General features: G+C 41.2%; 1 protein-coding gene across 2 annotated transcripts in view; it reads left to right on the forward strand.

Moving 5' to 3' along the window:
• EDEM3 (ER degradation enhancing alpha-mannosidase like protein 3) overlaps nt 1-19,184 on the forward strand; it is a 33,519-nt gene extending 14,335 nt beyond the window's left edge. Inside the window, exons 7-21 of one of the 2 annotated variants that reach the window (XM_086617288.1) lie at nt 829-963; nt 1,886-1,991; nt 2,587-2,684; nt 4,019-4,144; nt 4,742-4,825; nt 6,717-6,800; nt 7,349-7,473; nt 7,984-8,149; nt 10,385-10,539; nt 11,060-11,213; nt 11,706-11,900; nt 12,672-12,837; nt 13,744-13,929; nt 14,801-14,848; nt 15,490-19,184. In XM_086617288.1, the coding sequence (XP_086473414.1) occupies nt 829-963; nt 1,886-1,991; nt 2,587-2,684; nt 4,019-4,144; nt 4,742-4,825; nt 6,717-6,800; nt 7,349-7,473; nt 7,984-8,149; nt 10,385-10,539; nt 11,060-11,213; nt 11,706-11,900; nt 12,672-12,837; nt 13,744-13,929; nt 14,801-14,848; nt 15,490-15,887 (2,226 nt within the window). In that variant the 3' untranslated portion in view covers nt 15,888-19,184. The remainder of the gene's footprint in view (nt 1-828; nt 964-1,885; nt 1,992-2,586; nt 2,685-4,018; nt 4,145-4,741; nt 4,826-6,716; nt 6,801-7,348; nt 7,474-7,983; nt 8,150-10,384; nt 10,540-11,059; nt 11,214-11,705; nt 11,901-12,671; nt 12,838-13,743; nt 13,930-14,800; nt 14,849-15,489) is intronic. The other variant, XM_086617289.1, reaches the window with a different exon arrangement.
• Nucleotides 19,185-21,561: the final 2,377 nt, after the last annotated feature.

Raw genomic sequence — 21,561 nt, forward strand, 5'->3', positions numbered from 1 at the left:
TTAATTGTTGGTTTGGTACATATCTCTCACTAAGACAGTGAAAGAGCAACTTGCAAGTGAATTTAGCACAAAACTGATTAATCTTCATGGTCTACATCCACATTTTTAAGAGGGTAAAGGTGGCTGTAATCTAAAAACATTCACTTAATGTAAAACTTTCATTGAATTCAAACAAGGCGTGATACATATTATTCGAATGACAGAAAACTACTTCCTGTGCATATCATCCATTGAGTTGGTGGGATGTGGCTTTGATTGGAAACCTTCCCATAAATTAAAAATTTGGGCTCAGCAAATCAGCATTTTCTAGTGAAAATGCCTAATTCAAAATGTTCAGGGCTTGACAATCTTCTGCTGAGAGAGTCTGCTCCAGAATGTGGAAAGTTACATCGTGTTTGCAATAAAAGCCAGTCCATCTAACAGGTGTCCTCTGGAGCCAGTGGTAGTGAGATATTTATGGAGCGCAACTTCCGTGAGCACTTGGGATGTTCCGAGTTCCTGGTTTGCTGGTAAATAAATCACTAGAATTAGATGTTCAGGGTGGTATTCTTTTATTCAAATGTCCAGTGAGCCAGGCAACAGGTATTTGGGCCAGTCCTGATTTGGAGGATTGAGTATTTTCGATCCATCCGGATAATTTTATGTGCGTGTTTGAGTTGACAGTGTGTGGTAAAGCAGAGCAAAAGTGAAGGGGGCTGTGGGATCTTTTTTTCTTCTCTTTGGAAAAAGCATAGGTTATATAGTTGCTCTACAGACCTGTCTGTAAAGAGGGAGTATAAATTCTTTCAGGTAGTAAAAATAAAGATGATAATCTCTACTTTTCTCTAGGTTAACTTAAAATTTGGGGTCAGACATCCAGAAGCACGAACAGGAACAGAAACTGATACCTGTACAGCTTGTGCAGGTACCTTGATCCTTGAGTTTGCAGCTTTAAGCCGGTTCACAGGAACATCTATATTTGAGGTTTGCTTTCCATGATATCTTATTTTTGGGGATTAGGTATTCGTTAGTCTTCTGTTACATTTCTGTAATTTTGGAATAATAATTTTGAGTTTGACAGATGGGTGCATATCTTAGCTGTTCTGCACAAAAAGTTTGCGTGTGTTCGGATTTGTTGTGTTTGTGGGCTTTTTTCCTAAGTATTAATTCGATTAAAAAAAAAACCAAACAGGAAGTAATTTTGTTTGAAAGTAGTTACAGAAGTAAACAAAATAAACATACTGAAGAGTAGCTAAAGGATAATGCTTGCATAGTTATTTGGGTAGAGGGATCAGGACTAGGAAGAAGAGAAGTGAGACACTTGGCCCTTAAAATGCAGCTTAAAAATAAATAAAATAAAACCTACATTTGTATAATCCCACTGAACATGTGCAAGACCTACCTAGGGGTATACTGTCAGCAGAAAGCTAAATGAAAATGCTTGAAAGTATAGTTTCTTTCATCTGATACAAAAAAAAAAAAGAAAAAGGCAAGCTATTTTTGGATTAGAATTTTTTGAAATCTTTCAGTATGGCCCTGGTATTTCACTTCATCTCGCGGAACCAAGCGGCAGTATAGGTTGAGTATTTTGGTAAAACTTGTCCCCCTAAAATCCCATGCATATGTCTGGCAATTTAGAGCCATTTTTGTTGGGTAGGTGATCTTCAAGTTGTGTAGTCAAGCACTGTTGTTCCTAATCAGCAACAGAATAACTTTATATAAAACGTGGGCTGAACATCCTACTATTGAAGTGTACATAATACTGAGTTTTAGAATTGTTAGATATGAAGCATTTATGAAGTATTACTTCATAGCATCTTCATTTCAAGAGACAAAACAAAAAAGAGACTTTAGTATTCTGTGTTGCTCTATAATTCCCTTTAATGAAGGTTTTTTGTCCTTGCAGGAATACGCGCGGAAAGCGCTTGATTTTATTTGGGAAAAGAGACAGCGCAGCAGCAATTTAGTGGGTGTTACTATTAACATTCACACTGGAGACTGGGTCCGCAAAGGTACGTGGTATTCTGACTCAGAATCAGTGGTTTTGGGCAGGAAAAAACCCCCTTGACATACCCTCCCCAACACATTTATCCAGACTATTTAAAAATATTAATGGGATAGGCAGGTGGAGTTTCCATAATTTCTGTGCTGGAAAAACCTGCTACAACGAAGCCTGGCCTTGCTCTGAAAGGACATTTTGGGAGATAAACTAGTTTTATTCATTGCAAAGAAAGTGGTTTTTGAATCACTTTAATACCGAGAGGGGAATGCCTTGGGATAAATTTTCAGAAATTCTACTATAAATACATAGGAACAGTATAAATAGGACTGTGGTTGCTTTTGGCAGCCAGTAGAAATATTTTCGTATGAGAAAAGCGAAATAACTGGCTTTGATGCATGTTAGTTTGTATTTTTACGTGCACTTCTGCAAAGCCTTCAGCATAGATACTCAGTATTGTGTCTCTGCATCCATCTGTGCCTTAATTCCAGTGACAGGAGGCTTCTCCTTTTACTGAAAGAGCCTTTAAAACCAAAGTGAAACCAAGTGAAAACATCCCCTATAGCTACTTAAAGTCAAACCACCTTTTCATTTTCTGCTCTTTCTAGATAGTGGAGTTGGAGCAGGAATAGATTCATATTATGAATATTTATTAAAAGCCTATGTCTTACTGGGAGATGACAGTTTCCTGGAAAGATTTAACACGGTAAGTTAGCACCTTGCTCAGGTTTGCGCCTTCTGAAAGACAAATTGAAGACTAATTGCATCGTCAGTCAGCTGTTAGCCCGAGAAGCCTATGAAAAGATCCTTAGAATTTCTGTGACTTCCCATGTGTCTAATGCCAGGTCTCTTTAATATGAGTTTTTTTGGTGAACTGTCACCTGAGCAGCTATTTTAACCCCATTCAATCAACATCGGGATCTTCTGGACTTCTTTCCATGGTTCCAGTACAGGAGAAGCTGGATATGACAATCACCTTGGAGCGTGTAGTACTGCAAATGTTTCTGTAAAACAACATAAGGGCCTCTCCTTGCAAGCCATGGAACAATTTCTTTCTGTCCTGGAGGAACAAAAAAGATCTGAAAATAAAAGTGTGGATGTTGCATTGCACTTTAGATCCTAAGGCCCAGGATACAATCACGTGTACTTACAAGCTGAAAACCACACTTAGGTTACTGAATGCATAAGATGATTACCAAGAAACTTTGTGAGCATCATTATTCTTTTATGAAAGTATTCTTTCTTTTGAAAATGGCAATACCTAGTAAAAACATTTTTATATCATAAAATGATTTTATATCATGTAGCATGATTTTATATCATAAGCACTATTAAAATTGGGATAATTCAGTAGCTCAAGGCCTGTTGCAGCGCTTGAAGTGTAATGATTATTTCATATTCCTAACCTGCAGCTGCCATCATTATATTTTGCCTCAATTATGTCTATGAACTGTTTCCTATCGATTTGGCTCATGTGCTCGTGATTGTACCTGCTGTGCTTCAGAGAACAAGGCAGGCAGTTATCTTGGAATGTAGGATTGGAAGTCAGAAAGTTGACAAGTGAGCTTGTGGGTTTTAAACTTCTGAGCAATCAAGTCCAGCTGCCTTGTTTTTTCTTTCTTTTTTTTTACCTCCTTTTCCTTTTCTCCTCCTGAGATGTATTTGCTTTTGAATTCTCCTGTTCAGAGAGAGCAATTTCAGCTTTGTTTAGTGTCTACTTAAAGATTCAGCCAAAACAAACATGCCTTAACTGTGATAATTACTTGTTTATCACATAGCTGCTGAATATACTTTTGTGTCTGTGTATTACTTGGAAAAATGTGGTGTGAATTGCATGTACCGCGGAGCTTTTCAGTGTTTACAACACATCTTTTCAGTTTGCAAAACTAGAAACTACTGTGCCTTGCCAAATGTAATAATGATTGGGAGTGTAGTACCAATTCTTCCATGGAAAAAAAAAAAGCCATAGTCTGGTGATCCATAGCTGGTTTATAAAATGTATTGATAATACAAACTCATGATTTTTCTGATGTTTGTCAGCACTACGATGCCATAATGAGATACATTAGCCAACCACCTCTTCTTCTTGATGTTCATATCCATAAACCAATGCTAAATGCCAGGACCTGGATGGATTCTTTGCTAGCTTTCTTCCCTGGATTGCAGGTAAGGTTTAAAACCCATGCGCAGATGGTTGTAATAGATGATTCAATAGACTGGTTGTATAATTGACAAGTCCAACTTAGTAATTTGATTTTCAAAAATACCAAATGAGGATTTCTATACTCACTCCTCCTGCCACTCCAGTGCTGTGATGCGAGTTAACGTGCGTTTCTGGCCACGTTAAGAAAAGAAGTTTACGTCAAGAAAAATTTATGTCAAGAAAAGTATGTCTGTGTGATTTGCTTCCTTCACTCCTAGGCATGAAAACGCTCAAATTAAGCTGCCTCTTTAGGAGTCTAGTGACAAATTTTCTGGTTTGTGTGCCATTTACGTCTTTAAAACAAACCAAATCCCATTTCCACCACGGTTCTCTGTAAATGATAGAGATTTTTTTCTGCATGGGCATTTAGTCTGATTTTGCTTAAAGAGCTCTTATGGAATATCTATGGCTTACACTGAAAGGGGTAATATGTACAGTGTGTAGCTGCTGGAAATGTAGAAATTGGTCTGTAGCTTTCCATGAACATAGTGAGTGTTTCTAACTTTGAATATTATTCCTACGCATGTTAAATTAATATTAATTTTATTATTGAATTTTAGGTGTTGAAAGGCGACATCAGACCTGCTATTGAAACTCATGAGATGCTGTACCAGGTCATAAAAAAGCATAATTTTCTTCCAGAGGTAAGGTAGTAATTTTTCGATCATGTAAACTGATTCTTACCTCAATCTGAGCACTCTCAGATATCCATTTCAAAAAATAGTAGGTATATGCCTCGTTAAAGCCAAAGGCTCATTTCCACAGTTTCTGTCATTTCCAGTTCTGCATGTGTGACAACTGTTTTGCATATGAAATATTTTTCCTTCAGTTATGCTGTAATTAACACAATAATAGGAAGCTGCTGCTATTAATAATTGCATAGACTTTATATTTCGGCCTTCCAAAATTGACCTTGACTTATTTCAGCATGCAAAACTTGTATGAACACATTCGTAGGAGCTGCTTAGCAATGTCATAGCGTTGAATGCTGAAGATCACAGTCATCTTTATTAACCCAAGGAGGCAAACTAAAGACTGAATTGTTCTGAGAGAATGTTCTGAAATTTTGCATCAGGTACTTGAAAGTAAGTAGAATCATAGAATGGTTTGGGTTGGAAGGGACCTCAAAGACCATCCAGTTCCAACCCCCCTGCCATGGGCAGGGACACCCTCCACTACACCAGGTTGCTCAAAGCCTCATCCAACCTGGCCTTGAACACTTCCAGGGTTGGGGCATCCACAGCTTCTCTGGGCAACCTGTTCCAGTACCACACCACCCTCAATGTAAAGAATTTCTTCCTTATATCTAACCTAAATCTCCCCTCTTTCAGTTTAAAGCCATTGCCCCTTGTCCTATCACTACACACCCCTGTAAAAAGTCCCTCTCCAGCTTTCCTGTAGGCCCCCTTTAGGTACTGGGAGGCTGCTGTAAGATCACCCCAGAGCCTTCTCTTCTCCAGGCTGAACAAGTACCCAAACTTCTCTGTAGATCTTGCAAGTGCAGTCTTTGAGCAAGTTAATTCTGCACACAAGAGCTTGTTTACCTGCTGAAGTGTTTGTTTTTATTCTGCCATGACCCAGAATACAAGAGAAGGCTTCTGACTCCGTTTCTCATTTTGACTTTTCTCTGGTGTAAGCTTATTCCTGTTAGAAAACATTTTAATTAACATCACATTCACCTAACGTGGGAATTGAGACCAAAGAATGCTCTCTAAGCACTGGAATGATTTTTTGAGTGCTTTTAAAATGGTATGATTTGGCTCCTTAGGGATTTTTTGGGTTGATTTTTTCAATGCTTTCTTCTTAGGAAGGAAACTTTGAAAGATCAGTTCGTTGTATTTAAGCCAACATGCCATCTGCTTTAGCAAAGACATATTTTAAACCCTAATGTGAACTGGTGGTGAATGTAAACCATCACAAAAGTGGCTTTTGCCAGTGCATTTTAAGAGTGAGTACATAGACTAGGAAATTTTTAGATAACTGACTTCTGGTCTGTGGTATTTCTTATGTTAGAAAGAAATCCATCAGCCTGAAACGACAGTTTAATGCACTGGAAGAGTCAGGTGGTTGGTATATTTGCAAAAATGGTGTTTGCCAAAGCTCAGGTTGTCTTTATGTAGCAGCCCTTCACCAGGCTGCTTCGGTTGGGTTGCAGCAGTTGTGTGCCCGTGCCGACGGAGCCATCAGAGGCTGCCAGCTGCCTCCTGGGTCTGGAGCATAAGTTCTCCTCTGGCTCCTCTCGCCAGAACTCCGCTTGCTGGACACTTGGCAAGAGGCTGGGTGGTGTCTGGACTCCTGCACAAAGATGAGCTTAAATCTCACTCATGCCAAGCGGGCTAGAGCACTGGGCTAGGTTTTGGCCTCGAATATGCTAATTAGCAGAGGTTCTTGTAGCCTCCTGAGACTGATGTTGGGCCTTCGGTGCTCCACTGCTGTGTACTTTAGCTGCTGTAGTACAGGTAACGTAGGATTCAACATAAACCTGTTTGGTTTTTATTCTTGCATTTATTTTTGGCTGTTCTTTTTCTTCCTCAGGCGTTCACAACAGACTTTAGAGTTCACTGGGCTCAGCATCCTTTAAGGCCCGAATTTGCCGAAAGCACTTACTTCTTGTATAAGGTAAGATCACTTTCATTCCTCTGACTTTTGGTCACTTTGTCTAGCACCTAGAATTTTGTTGGTGTTTTATTTCAATATCGAAGGAGTAGCCTATCTCCAGCTTATTTTACCTACTGGAGCCAGTTCTGTATACAAACAAGAGGAAAGTATCGGTTTTCAAAAATTGTTCCAGAAATTTTGTTTTATACGCCTAGAATTCAAAAGAAAACTGCTAAGTGATGAAGGCTCGTGTTTTTAAAGAGATTTAGGTGTTGCTGGGCTCTTAAAGAGATCTTAGAGACTTGCACCTTGCAGAGGAGAGCAGTGCCTTAATGTCCTGTGTTTCTATAAGGGTTTCCAGGTGCTTTTCTGCATATCTGTACAAGGTTATGCAGCAGTATCTCAGAAGTCTCTCTTGTGACTCTAACACTATTAATAAATTAGACTTTACTGGTGTCTGAGAAGGTATGGAATGAATAAATTAGCATCAGGAGAATGAAAGCTGCTTGTTGTACAGTAAGTCTCAGTGCACCTATGTTCGATTTTTGGGTTTTGTTTTTCTTTTATAGGCTACTGGGGACCCTTACTACCTAGAAGTAGGAAAAACACTCATTGAGAACTTGAACAAGTATGCAAGAGTACCTTGTGGGTTTGCTGCAATGAAGGATGTTCGTACAGGAAGTCATGAAGACAGGTAAAAGATTTCGCAATAATTTTTTTTCATAAAAAGATTATAGGAAAAAAAATGTAGTTACCCTGTTTGTATAATGGAATTAATTGACTTTTGAGTAACTATCTTCAGTTACCAAGTCTGAAATTACCTGTTTGTCATAGTCCATAAACTATTTCAATAGTTTTATAATTTGTAACGTAAGAATATTTTTAGTTTAATAACATTTCATTTTCGTTTGTCTCAAAGCAATAGATGAATTACTGTCAAACAAGATACTCTTCAAATATAGAAGTTTGTGAAGAGGTTTATTTGTTTTTTCTATAATGCTGTTCTGTACTGAATGCTGAATCATTGCCCTCCAAACACAGTTTCTTCCAAAGGGAGGGAATGCTATTGGAAGCTCAACAATAATAGTCATGAAGTCTTCGGAGATGGAGCAATATGAGTATTTGTTTTACCGGTGTTTTAGAAAAAAGGGGATCTTCCTAAAGGACATCTTTTTTGTTTGTTTGTTTGTTTTTCTTCCCATAGAATGGACTCTTTCTTTCTGGCTGAGATGTTTAAATATCTTTACCTGCTGTTTGCTGATAAGGAAGACATGATTTTCGACATCGAAGATTATATCTTTACTACAGAAGCTCATCTATTACCACTTTGGCTTTCCACTACAAACCAAACCATCTCTAAAAAAAATACAGTAAGTTCCAGCTCAAATTGAGGTCCGTTTTAGTGATGCTTTGAAGCAGTTCCTTTTTTTCTTTGAGAGGAAATGGAAGAAAAATCATAGTTTGAAGAAGTACACCAGTTTTAACACTTTGTTTAATATGAACTATTTCACCATATTAATAGTGACAGTCACATGAGTATGAATAATATTTCCATGACTGGATTCTGCACCTCTGAATCCTTGAGAAAAAAAGCTGTGGAACATCAGCAATATGTAAAAAGAAAATCATTCCCCATCTCTCTATAAATTTGAAAGTAACACACTATGATGTTTTTATCTTCATCTTTTCTATTATTGTTTTCTAAAACATTTGCAACAACATGGCCAAGTTTTTTTGCTTATTTTACTACACAAACCCCTGGCAAATTTGGAAGGGTTTTCTGAGACCGCTACAAAGTCAGTTTGACAAGATACAGCTATAGCTTTTGGCATAATTGTCTTAGTCCATGTAATGGGCATCTATTGTGTAAATGTGAGAAACTTATGGGTTTATAAATTACTTAACCTTCCAGAATAACCTGTAGTAATAGAACTGTGCCGTGAAGCATCGTAAATACTGTCTCTTTTGTTTTTGTGCTGAATAAGGTGACATAATTAATCTTTAAGGCAATAATACTACTGGCAAACAAAAGAAATGCGTGAGGAAGTGAATAGAGAGGTGTCTGGGGCATCAGGGATGTAAATTCCTGTAAATTCCCTTCTGTTAGCGTGCCTCTGGTTTTACCCTTTACTGTGTGTTTTACAACAATGCCTGGATCAGAGGAAAATGTTGTGAGTCACACCATGTGTCCTGGAGAAATCTTAAAATTGGGTAGAAAGCGCTCTGTTTTATGGACTCTAGCCTTAGACAGTGAGAAACTTTTAATTGCTTGCTCTTGATGTCTGACACTGGTGATACAGTTAATGGGGGGTAAGTTTTTCGTGCTCCTCGGTGGTGAAGGTCCTGCACCCTCTCTGAATGTTCTTTCCTTGAGCATTTATTGTCTTTTGAGTTTTGGAAACTGAGACTGTGCTTTTTAAACTGCGCAAAAAGATCTCTGAAGAGTCCGAAGGAGCATTTTATATAAACTTTTGCTCCCAACATGAGAAGCTGATACTTTTGAGATGGACAGGATTCCCACAGCTGGTGCTCTGTGAAGTGCTGGCCTGACAGATGTGATTCTTGAGAACAGCAAATGTTAATAAAAGGCCAATAAAGAAGACAGAGTGACTTGTTCAAACACAGTTTTCTTAACTCTTTAAGTCAAAGCTGCTAACAAGTAGGAAAGATCAAGTGGAAATGCCGTCAACGAAATATGTTAAACAGCTAAAAGACGAGTGTGTTACTCCTTTATGGAATTTCTGATGGGGGAAAAAAAAATGGAAAAGAAAAATTGGAATGTGTAAGTTATTTTTTATATAAACACAGCGCTAGTCAGCCGAAATGTCTGAGAGATAGATGGTAATAGCAGCCCAACATCCTGTTTGTATTTGTTCTCATGAACAGGAAAGGTCGTGTCTTACTCCGCTGTTGCTTGCACTGGTGCTTGCAAGACCTTCTTTAAGTGATGTGACTACTATTTGTCACACTAAGAGCATAGGTACTTTAAAATGTTTATTCCAGTAAAGTCATACCCTTTTAGGTCTTGGTTTTTAGGGAGCCTTTAATTAGCTAAGACGTTGCAAACAGTTTTGGGGTTTTTTGCAAGCAGATGTAAATGCTATGTTAATTTTTATGGGTAAGAAAGCAAGAACTACCTAAGGCTTGCAGCTGGTCCACTCAGCATAAAGGCAATTATTAAATGAACTCATAACTACTTTAGTTTTCCAGCACATAAAAGCACAGGGGCATTAGCTATGTCATGAGCGGGCTTGAGAAGTACTGTTTGCCAGTAAAGGATTAGCTGTTTCAGCCAAAAATTTATAGAAACTGTGGATACAAGTTTGGTAAGTGAAAAATTGGAACTGGCGGTGTGTTTATGTAACTATCTCTCCATCCCTAGAAGAGGCTTGTAGTGCACTGGTTACGCTCCATTACAAGGTGTGACACGGGAGAGTGATGGCTTCTTGTCTCCTGGAATCTGTGTGGTTGCAGGACGTTTCTTGCCTTCAGCTGCTGTGTGTGCTGAGCACACAGGTTACTGAAGGGGAGGTCTGCCTGTTGATTTTCCTTGTATGAAAATGTAACCTGTGTTTCTAATCGATGATCTGTCTCTCTCGTTTCAGACTACCGAATACACAGAGCTGGATGACAGCAACTTCGACTGGACCTGCCCCAACACCCAGATCCTTTTCCCAAACGACCCTATGTTTGCTCAGAGTATTCGTGAACCTTTGAAAAACGTGGTGGATAAAAGCTGTCCTAGGGGTATTTCCAGAGTGTAAGATGAATGTTTTCTGTCTTTTGTAAGTGTAGGAGTGAGTGGAATAGTCTGTTATCCATGGAAGGAGAAATATGAGGTGTTATTGGAGCTTGTAGTCCTTTTGGAATGGATAGCCTAGCTACGGGAAAAATCAGTTATGTTTTGTCTGGCATCATCAGCAAGACTTAGTTCTTTCCCAGCAGGAATTAGTGAGCCTTTCAAAGCAAAAGGAGCTTAATAAGACACATATTCCGAGTGGGAATTGTGGCCTGGGTATTACAGGAAGTATATCTCTCTGATTTATATATGGTAGTTTCGTTATCAACATTGCCTGTGCTTTTGTGCACTTACAGAATTATTGATAATATCAACAACTTTTAAAAAAAAGCTAGTTTGACTGAGAAGTTGACTTTTAGTGACGCTTGTACTCAACATTATTCCAAAGAATTCTAATCTCGGGGTGGTAGGAATAACGTGAAGGTTATGTTTCAAGAATAATCTGGTTTTTAAAGCTTTGATCTCTAATATCTTTTGGCAGAGAAGAGAGTTTGGGAAGTGGACCAAAACCACCGTTGAGAGCCAGAGATTTCATGGCCAGTAATCCTGAACACTTGGAGATACTGAAGAAGATGGGAGTCAGTTTGATCCACCTGAAAGATGGAAGAGTGCAATTAGTACAGCATGCAGTGCAAGTAAGACCTGACAGTACTTTTTGAAAACTTGCCGAAAAATCCTACTGGTGATGATATTTGACTCTTAGAGGTTCAGGAGGGACAGCCAGACTGTGGAAGGAGGCACACGAGCTGGATATGCAACTATATTTAGCAGGCTGATGCTTGTTAATGTTTTGCCTCAGCGACACTTTTAACTAATCTTCCATTAAACTAGAGGGAGGCTGTTTATGTCCAAGTGATGTAGCTAACAGCATCTTGTCTGAAAATCCTAGTGTTCAGTGTTGAGGAGATCTATATATTTGTATGTTTTCAGTCTTCAGTGTGGCAGAGACACTAAAAGGTTAACTTCCTTCTTTGAACTGATGAAAGAGTGCCAGTCAGCATCCACTTTGTTATTTTAAAATCTTTATAGCAGTGGTCTAAGCCAACATAACTTCAATTTTTATTTTGTTTCTTTCAAGTTTCTCAAACATTTCAGAAGAAACTGTTTATTGTTTCTTTACTGCTCAGGCAGCGAGTTCGCTTGATGCTGAAGATGGCTTACGGTTCATGCAGGAAATGATTGAACTCTCCAGTCAGCAACAGAAAGAGCAACAGCTACCTCCTCGTGCTGTTCAGATTGTCTCCCATCCGTTCTTTGGCAGGGTGGTCTTGACTGCTGGACCAGCACAATTTGGGATGGACTTGTCCAAACACAAAGCAGGGGTATGTAAGGTGTATATGGGATCCGTTCCTGGCTTTCTGTTGCTTTCCTTATTGCATGAGCCTAAATTTTACAGTACTGGTACTGCTCCAGTGTGGCCAGAGATCAATTAATTACAGTGATTAAAAGAACAGGTCGGAGCAATGACAGTGACAGTAGTGACAGCCTTTAAGATGAGGGGCTTATCAGTCTGTGGCCCGTGCTCTGCTCTGAGTCATCAGTCATGATTTAGGATTTAAAATGCATACATAGTGTGACTTTTGGAAAGAAATTTATATAATCTGCAGTGCATATCTGAAGAGATGTTAATTTAAGGGAAGGTTTTCCTGCCGTGTCAGCTATGCATTTGCAGAAGCCCTTTTAGAGTTACAGTAGGCTGTTCTTACACAAGCTTTTATAAAAGGCTGTATCTAGATGGAATTAAAAAATACCAAGGCACAGGCAACAGTCCCTACTGGAAGCAGTAGGAAAACCCAGTGATTCCAATTGGGCAAGATGCAGCCCCAAAGAGAAGTTCCAGACTAGCAGTTCACGGAAGACAATTTTCCAGAGACAGCAATTCACAGATACAGACAAAATACACTGAATATGAGAATTAGATTTTCGCTCCGTTTCATTCTTTGCTTCTTAGAAGTCCAGCTTCAGGGTAAAGATTGCCTGCACTGACGGAAGACAACACTAAATGCATTAGATTGACTGGAAAATGCTTAGGAATCTTTCACAAGCTTGAACCTACTGCTCTAATTCTCTTTTGTTTTTGTTTTTCCAAACAGACAAGAGGATTTGTTGCAACCATTAAGCCATATAACGGATGCTCAGAGATCACTAATCCTGAGGCAGTGAAAGAGAAAATTGCTCTGATGCAAAGAGGCCAGTGTATGTTTGCCGAAAAGGCACGAAACATTCAAAAAGCTGGAGCAATAGGAGGCATTGTTATTGGTAAATAAAATTTTAAGTTCTTCAGATCCTAAGTTTGGGTAGACGTAACCCGTATTTTACAGGTTTGAAGATACTGGAGAGCTGACAAGCAGCTGTTAAACTCTCTGAGATGACAGTACTCCAGCTTGCTACGAAGACAGGCTGAGAGAGTTGGGGCTGTTCAGCCTGGAGGAAAGAAGGCTCCGGGGTGATCTTACAGCAGCCTCCCAGTACCTAAAGGGGCTACAGGAAAGCTGGAGAGGGGCTTTTTACAAGGGTGTGTAGTGACAGGACACGGGGCAATGGCTTTAAACTGAAAGAGGGGAGATTTAGATGAGATCTAAGGAAGAAATTTTTCACTCAGAGGGTGGTGAGGCACTGGACCAGGCTGCCCAGAGAAGCTGTGGCTGCCCCATCCCTGGCAGTGTTCAAGGCCAGGTTGGATGAGGCTTTGAGCAACCTGGTGTAGTGGAAGGTGTCCCTGCCCATGGCAGGGGGGTTGGAACTAGATGATCTTTGAGGTCCCTTCCAACCCTACGATTCCATGATTCTAACACAGAAATGGTGCTTTCAGAAAATGAAGAAATGTTTTGTCTGGTTCTGTGCAGAAAGTGTAGCTAAACAAATTGGGATGGGTGATTGCCACGCGTTTTGCAGATTATTTTAAGGATCGCCGAGTGTTGCAATAGTGCCATCTCCTGTGAATAACTGCTGAGGGAGGCTTGAGATACAAATGAAAAATGTTAAGGAAAACAAGTGAAGTTGGCTTTTTGCTTTTTACAACCAACTTATTATTTCCTGCCTGGACTCCTTGGAGCTGACTGGGCAGTCGAAAGCTGCTGAAAAAGTCCGCAGCAGTTCGGAGTTGTGGTCTGTTCATCTAACAGGAGATGTACTTGCTTCTTCCTTTTGCCTGTGTCTGGCTAGATGACAACGAGGGAAGCAGCAGTGACACAGCTCCTCTCTTCCAAATGGCTGGTGATGGGAAGAATACAGATGATATCACGATTCCCATGCTCTTCCTCTTCAACAAGGAAGGGAACATTATCCTGGACGCGATCCGGGAGTATGAGGCTGTGGAGGTGCTCCTTTCTGATAAAGCGAAAGACAGAGGTAAGATCAGAGGTTATTTATACAAATTTTAGCTTCCTTCCGTGCTGGGGGACAACGGGAAATGTACAACAGTGATTTCCGTTGCTACCCAAAGGTGCCAACATGTTATTTGGCACCTCTAGTTTTCTGTTTGACACCAGTACTTGTTTTTTAATGAGCAAGCCATTAGCTGAGAGGTGTCATTATCTGCTCCCCCCACCCAAGTTAACATTAACATCCAGAAATGCTGTTCCTAAGTTAAGTGTCGCTTTGACTAATGAGAAAATTCAGCCTTTTGGATTCCTGCTGAACCCTTTTTGTCATCATCTGCTTTGAAGTGGTGTCAGGAATAGCGTAAGTGTTTTCAGTGCTCTACATTGTAAATGCCTCTCATCCAGCTCCCCAGTGACATTCTGGGCACCCAGAAGGAGAGAGACAACTGTTACAACTCTTTTGCCTGTCTAAGGAGAAGTGGTTATCATGAGAAACAAGGCTGCTGACCTCAGCTGTTTTGCAGTTTTTTCTTGTATAACCCAAGAAAATTGCAAGCTCATACATTCCCAGTTAAAATGTTTGCACAGGGCAGCAAATGGGAGGTTTTCCTTCTGTAAGCCTTCCCCGTAGCACTGCTCTGTCCGAGCAGAGTACGTAAAAAGGAGCATCTCTAGTAAAACAGGGACAGTTTTTCTTTTCTGCACGTTTGCAAAGGGGATAATGCCAAAAGCTACAGTGTTGTTTCTCCGTAGCTGCTTACAGGTTCCTCCTGTTCATAACTGGGGTTCAGCTGCTCTAACAAAACACTAAATGCAAAAGATAGCTCTGCATTTAAGAATTTGTAATCCGTATCTGCTTCTTCCCTCCCCCTTCCTCGTGCTTCCGTTTGGAATCCCAGCAACAATCTTTAAAGGTAAAACGATTCCAAACTACATTATTGATAGCAGTAAGTATCCCATGTTAAAAATGACGTATGCAGTTAAACTCCTTAGAATTCTTGAGATATTAGTGTCCTGTGTACCAGCTGGAAACATCAAACTCCAAAGAAATCTGCATGGTTAAGTCAGAGAGCTGTTGTAAGGCTAAACTGGTACTGGAGATATGGATGTTAGTTGCTTTGAGTGGGGACGTGACGAGGGAGGGTTTGGCTTCAGCTCTCTCTTTAATTCACAGTTCAGTGAACTGATGAAGTTCTGTCCGTTCCCCCACTTGCTTAGATGTGGGATGCTGGTGGATCTGGGAGTGCTTTAAAATCTCATGCTAAAGTGGGTGTTTCCTTAAGGCTGAAGGATGGCAACTCAACTAGCACTGACCCAGAAGTCACTGTTCAAGTTTGAGGAACCAAAACTAGTCTCACTAGATGGTTTGCCCTCATTTAAAATGCGTTTAATTGTCTTTCCTCCCCTCCTTCTGTAAAAAATGTTCCTTAATAACATTAAATTTTCATATCAATGGAAAGTCTGCACTTGCTTGAGGAAATGAGGCCCAGGGAAGTGACCTTGCTTTTGAAATAAAATGCTGCCTTTCTGGTTTGTTTTGGTTTTTTTTTTTTCCAAAACAATTTTTTTTCTCTCTCTCCTCTCAAAGACTTGGAAATGGAGAATATGGACCAGAAACTATCTGAAAACGATTCACATAAACAGAATTCAGAAGAAGCTACTTCAACGCCTCAGGATGTTGGTGAGGAGCCTGAAGAAGGAGAAACCCCTGATGTTACTGACCCCGATTCTTTATCTCCTGCTCACACAGACAGTGACAGCGTTTCCATTTCCAATCAGGATTCCTACACCCCTGGAACCGAGGAGGCTAGTGCTCCGGAGCCAGCATGTACGCAAGGGGATCACCAGCCTCAGGAACAAAAGACTGAGACAGAGTCAAATTCCAAAGTTAACTGGGATAATAAAGTCCAACCTATGGAATCCATATTAGCAGACTGGAATGAAGATATAGAAGCGTTTGAAATGATGGAAAAGGATGAGCTATGACTTGTAATAATAACTTATTTGTTAGTAAACAAGTGGAGAACTTTTTGGGTAGAAGTGAGGCCCTGATATCCGAGAACTAGAAAACATATTCAGTATTGTGATGAGCACCCAGGTTTCACCTGGAAGTTACCACAGAAATCCAGCACGCGCTCTTTGTATTGTTTTAATTTTTCCTGTTTGAAAATGGGAATGTGCAATTGAAGCATTTGTCTGGCTCCTCTGCACGGGGCTGTAACCCAGGAGGCTCATTCAGGGAACCAGCCCGACTTCTGCGTTCCAGGCTCCGAGAGGTCTCTGGAAAGCACAAGTTGAACGCAGCGGGGTTAACGTACCGCGTAACGGTTGTCGATGAGAGCGCTTGAAGGCAGTAGGTCAGCCACTGGTCCGGTTGGAGCGAAGGCTCAACCCTACTCATCCCTACTGAGTTGAAAGCCTTCACTGATAGCAGCGGGTGTGAAATGGTTTCCAGTTGTCGTGTCTTTGAGGCAGGCTAGAAACGGTTCGATTTTTGTCCTGACGTATCGTACTGAGACGTAGTAGTGGTGTTCATCACTCTTTCCATCCGTTTTCCATGAAGAATGGCCACGATGATGTGCGAGTTTTCCCTTCTGCTCCACTTTCAACTGGAGAAACTGTGTAAACCAATGGCAACGGGTACTTTGTAAGCAGGTTCCATCAGGGAAACTTAAGGCAGCCTTGAGGTCTCCCAGATAAAAGGTTCATGGTGTGAGGGTTACGCTTGAGGTCAAGGTAAAGTAGACAAGGCAGGTGTTGAGCTTCAGGTATTTCCTGTGGCCTTCCAGGTTGAAAAACTCAATCTGCCCCAAGATACGGCGTTTAAACTGGCAATATTTTCTGAAAAGACACTACAGCTCTCACGAAAATCTTCCTTTTTCTACAAGTTGGACTTCTAGCAGCTTGACTTGGTTGTCACTCTTTTTATACGCGACTTCCGTACGTGTGATACTTAAGGCAACGAGGCCAGTACGTACCAGTAACGAAGCGCAACCGTTTGGGTCCGTAGCTCCAAGTGCAGTGGCGTGAGCTGGGAGGACAGCTGGTGGGTTACTGGGGGCTCCGGGACTTGGATAGAGGTAAGTGCGGGTCCTGGTTTGTTATCCCTGTTAGGAAAGAGGTTCTTTGAATAAAAACGGGGATGTTGAAACAACCGAGAGACGTTTTGACTGTGTCCAAAGAAACTGCCAAAACCTAATGAACTTGATTTATACAAACTGCTTTTAGTGAATTGTGGTTCCAAGAATTGTTTTATATTAAAGAATAAATTAATACTGCCGATGTGCTGCACCAGGCTAAAAACGGAGGTTTATATTCATCTTTACAGTGGAATTAAAAAAAAAAAAAAAAAACCAAACAAAAAGCCCCAATCTGAATTGCACCTTTCATTTAGCTGGTGAAATTCCACGTGCTGAATATGCAACTGTTAATTAGCTCCAGCCATACTGTATTTATTTGTGGATACTCCGGTACAGCGTGAGTGGCGGAATCCCAGGCACGTGTTGTATACATGGATACTTCCAGACACGCTTTCGAGAGTGTCGGAACGCACAGGCACCTCCTGAGAGCGTGGCAGGCGATCGGAATGTCATCCATCAACTGAATGATAACGTGAAGTCACTAGAGGAGGAGGCTGTTTTGAGGAGGAATAGCAAATAAGTGTCCTTTTAAAATAAATTAGCTTTTAAATGTAGTTCTGATTCCTTTGCACAAATAACTGTATGGAGGTTTGGACTGGGCTTGAAGCAGCTGGGGTTTGCAGTTGAGAAATTATTATTTTTTTTTAATTTATATTTTTGGTAACCTGAGTTTCTCCATGTAAGGCATTTGATGGTGGGAGCCTTTTAAGTGTCCTTCGTTACTGGGAGCCCCAGCCCGCACCCGAGAGACGCCGCGCTCCCCTGGTAGCGCCCGGGCTCGAAGCGACGTGGCCAAGTGCAGTCGGCTGCAGGCTCAAAACCATCAGGTGCCCATCAAAAGTTTCCACTCTCAGAATTCTTCTCATCTGTCAGTGCTTCGTGCCACAAAAGGAGCATTTCTGGCCCCGCGCTCTTCGACACGGACTACATCTTCATACTTGTTAGCTCTTTTGGTGGAAATGGAAGTATTTTTATAGCTGTAGAGGCTCTCTGCTCGTTACGTTAAGCAACTAAAGGTTTTCATTTTTTACCTGCAGAAAATTTAGGTGTAGCTGTAACATTTTATCAGAAGTTAACTTTCCTTGCCACCACCAGCTCATTTTTATTTAACTGCTTTTTCTACATCTCTTGACGAAGCAGCAGACGTTAGCTCTCCTGTTCAGGGATTTTCGAACGATCCCAGACCTCCGTATGGATTTGAAGCATCGTTTGGGTGGTGGCCTACCTCAGACAACAGTTGCCTCCTTCCTTTTGGGTTGGTTTTGGGGTTTTTTTTGTTACAGCTTGTTTTACTTTACCTTTGAAACCATCATGAGAGCCATAGCTTTGTTTACAGAACGGACTCGGGTAAGGTTGACTTTTTTTGGGAAAGAGGACTAAATTAGGGCGAGGGCAGTTTTATTCAGGTTATTTTCACTTTCTGTTTCCTTATGAGGAAATAGGGTGTAGTTAACCTTTTCATATCAATCTGAAAATAATTCAGTTTTCTGTCACTGTCATCTTTGAAAGCGAAAAGAATGTATTCCTCAAAAAGACCCAACAAAAGCTTTCGGAGAAGGGAGCAAGCCATCTTCCCAAATTTTTAGAAGTCTGCTCCCTCCATGTGGAGCATTGCTTGTACGTTATTGATCAGTACATCCCGTCTTTCTTTGAACATTCACTTGTATGGTGTTGAACACTGAAGAATTGAGGAATCACAGCTGGACCTAGCACTTACTCCATGCCATGCAATTGAGATCAGCCAATTCATTTCTTCTTTCATCTTAAAGGAATCGTCTCAATTGTTTACATTTATTATTTCTTAATGAAGTTTCAAAATGAGCCCAGCTTTGGTTCTCCTCCTCCTGCCAGCATAGCGGTAGGCATGAGTAAGTGTGTGTTGAGAGGTTAAAATCGGAATCGACAAGTCAGAACGTAGGGGAAAAAAAAAAAAACAACATTCTGTGAATGAAATATTGTATGTTCAGATTTTATAAGACATTTTTCTTTTTTTTTTTTTTTTAGCCAGCCCAATTTACAGCCGTATATTTTCTTATGAAAGACGTTTAATAACAGGTGCTGTAACACTATTGTTGGGTTTTACTGTCTGGTGATAAGCGTATACGATATTTCTAAGGGCGACTATGTACTGTGATGTAAAAGTCTGGGCTAAAATGTATATAATCTGTGTACATAATTGTGTACTTGATTATAATTACTGATTGTAAAGATTTAATAAAATGTAAATATTCTGGTCAAGCTGTGCTCAGTTGATGCTGATTTCTGAATTTCTGAATTTCCCAGCCAGGTCTGTTCGCCTTGATTTTTAGCAAGGCTTTGGTTGTCGCTCCGAGACTGTCCCGTGTCCGGCACGACGGAGCCGCTCCTGCCCTGGGGAAGTGGTTGGCACCCCGAAAGGCAGAGCTGCTGTTTGGGGGGGGCTTTGAAAGGCAGGAGAAAGCCCTGATGGGAACCTGGGAGAGTTCTGCATCTGGGAGTAGGCAGCCTCGTCCTGGCTGTCGCAGGGCAAGGAAGCAGCTTCGGAGGAGCGGATGGAAGGCAGGATATATTTCTTTACATATTTTTTAAATATATTTCTAATATATATATAAATATATGTTTTAATATATGTAATCAGAATCAGTGCTAAAATATATATTTCTAATATGTATATTTTATAGATATAGAATCATAGAATGGTTTGGGTTGGAAGGGACCTTCAAGATCATCCAGTTCCAACCCCCCTGCCATGGGCAGGGACACCTTCCACTACACCAGGCTGCCCAAAGCCTCATCCAACCTGGCCTATATATACATATATATATATAAAACCAGAACACCACCATTTCAGTGTGAAACTGGAAGTAGACTGGAGAGGCTCTCAGCAACCAGCTCTGTTTCAACATCTATTATTCTGTGACTTGGGCATTTTTTATTTTTTTTAAATCTATTCCTCTACTATTTCTGATCCTGATTTTTTTGTTGTTGGTTTGGTGTTATGTTTTTTTTTTCCCAATTCTAATGAAACGGGTGTCTCTTGGGCCTGATGAGGTAAGTCTCAGGGGAAACGTACTCCATCATCCTTCCTCTGTTACCAGCTGTCCTCTGACACCTCCATTCCTATGAGCTTTTCCTCCATGGATGTTAGGATTAAGAAAATAAAAAGATGCAGGAGCCCTAAATTTAAGCCCTCATCAAGTGTTCAGCAGTGTTTATGATCTTCATCAAGAAGAAACCATTACCAGCCTTGCCACTGAAGTGCTAAATTTCCTCAATTTGCTGTTTTGGAAACATCAGGGCTTCAGGGACTGGAGTATTTTGGAGCTAAGGCACCTTCTGCTTTGTTATCCCTTGGAGGGGCTTGAAGCTGGGATACTCCAAAAGCCTTTTGGTCCATGGGGTACACCACGAAGTAACGCGCTTGAAGTCCTGTGTGCTTCCTTTGCATCTCTTTATTCTGGGAGTAGCAGGTGTGCCTCAAATCCATGTCTGCTGACCCTGTAATTGTGTTGGCAGCCACTGTGGTCCTTACAGGCTCCGTGTTTTACCGGGAATGAGCAGGCAAACAGGTCAGATGGCCTAGGGCAACGTGTCTCGGAGAAGGGCAAAATGAGAAATGTACTTGGGAGCCCAACACCAACCCAGGTTTTTGCAGAGAAGATTAAAATGAGAAAAATGACTACCACCAGGAAACACACGCAGGGACGGAGGTGGAAGGAGGAAAAGGGAGCGCTGGTACGAGCGGTTGCTGTGACTACAAGCAGACAAATACATGGAGATGGGGCGTGTTCCTCTATGGCATCGCCTTGGAGTGGATGACTGTGGGTGAGGGCTGAGCCCGGAACGGGGCAGAGGGGTTTAGACCAAACCTTTCAGAACTAACATCTCGAGCGTGATGGAGCAGCCCTTTGCAATTTCATCCCTTTGCATGTTCCCACTCTTCTTCATAGTCCTCGTGTGTTCTCTGCCTTTCCTGCAGGGATGCCCCATCCCTGCCTCCCAGGCTCACTCACATTCTTCCCCATCTGTCCATTAATCCAGCGTTGAACTAACACCCAAAAAACAGGTGGAGACGTTCATCCTCTGCAAGCGTCCCGCACCCAACCTATGGCTGCGGGTCACCCACCGTGCCGCCCGTGCGGGCACAGGGATGCGGTTGCTTAGAAGAAGCACCAATTCTGCAGAACCCTGGTCCTCTTGGGCACGTAACACTCACTGTGGGAAACCAGGGCCTGAGACTCAGCGCAGGAGGGTTCAGGCTGTTGCCCTCCCTGCTGCCAGGGTCTCGCGGGTGGTGGACGGGGGGCTTGGGAGGTAAAAACTAACGGAAAAAACACTATACAAAATTACAGCCAAGGTGTGCCATCATCCCTGCTCCTCTTTATATTTCTTCTATAACAAGAAATTAGGAATATTTAGTTATAGAATCATAGAACAGTTTGGAGGAAGGGACCTCAAAGATCATCTAGTTCCAACCCCCCTTCCACTACATCAGGTTGCTCAAAGCCTCAATCGTTACGTATTTCTGAGTCTCACCACGT

This window comes from Tauraco erythrolophus, chromosome 10 (genome assembly GCF_009769465.1).
Source record: "Tauraco erythrolophus isolate bTauEry1 chromosome 10, bTauEry1.pri, whole genome shotgun sequence".
Taxonomy (NCBI): domain Eukaryota; kingdom Metazoa; phylum Chordata; class Aves; order Musophagiformes; family Musophagidae; genus Tauraco; species Tauraco erythrolophus.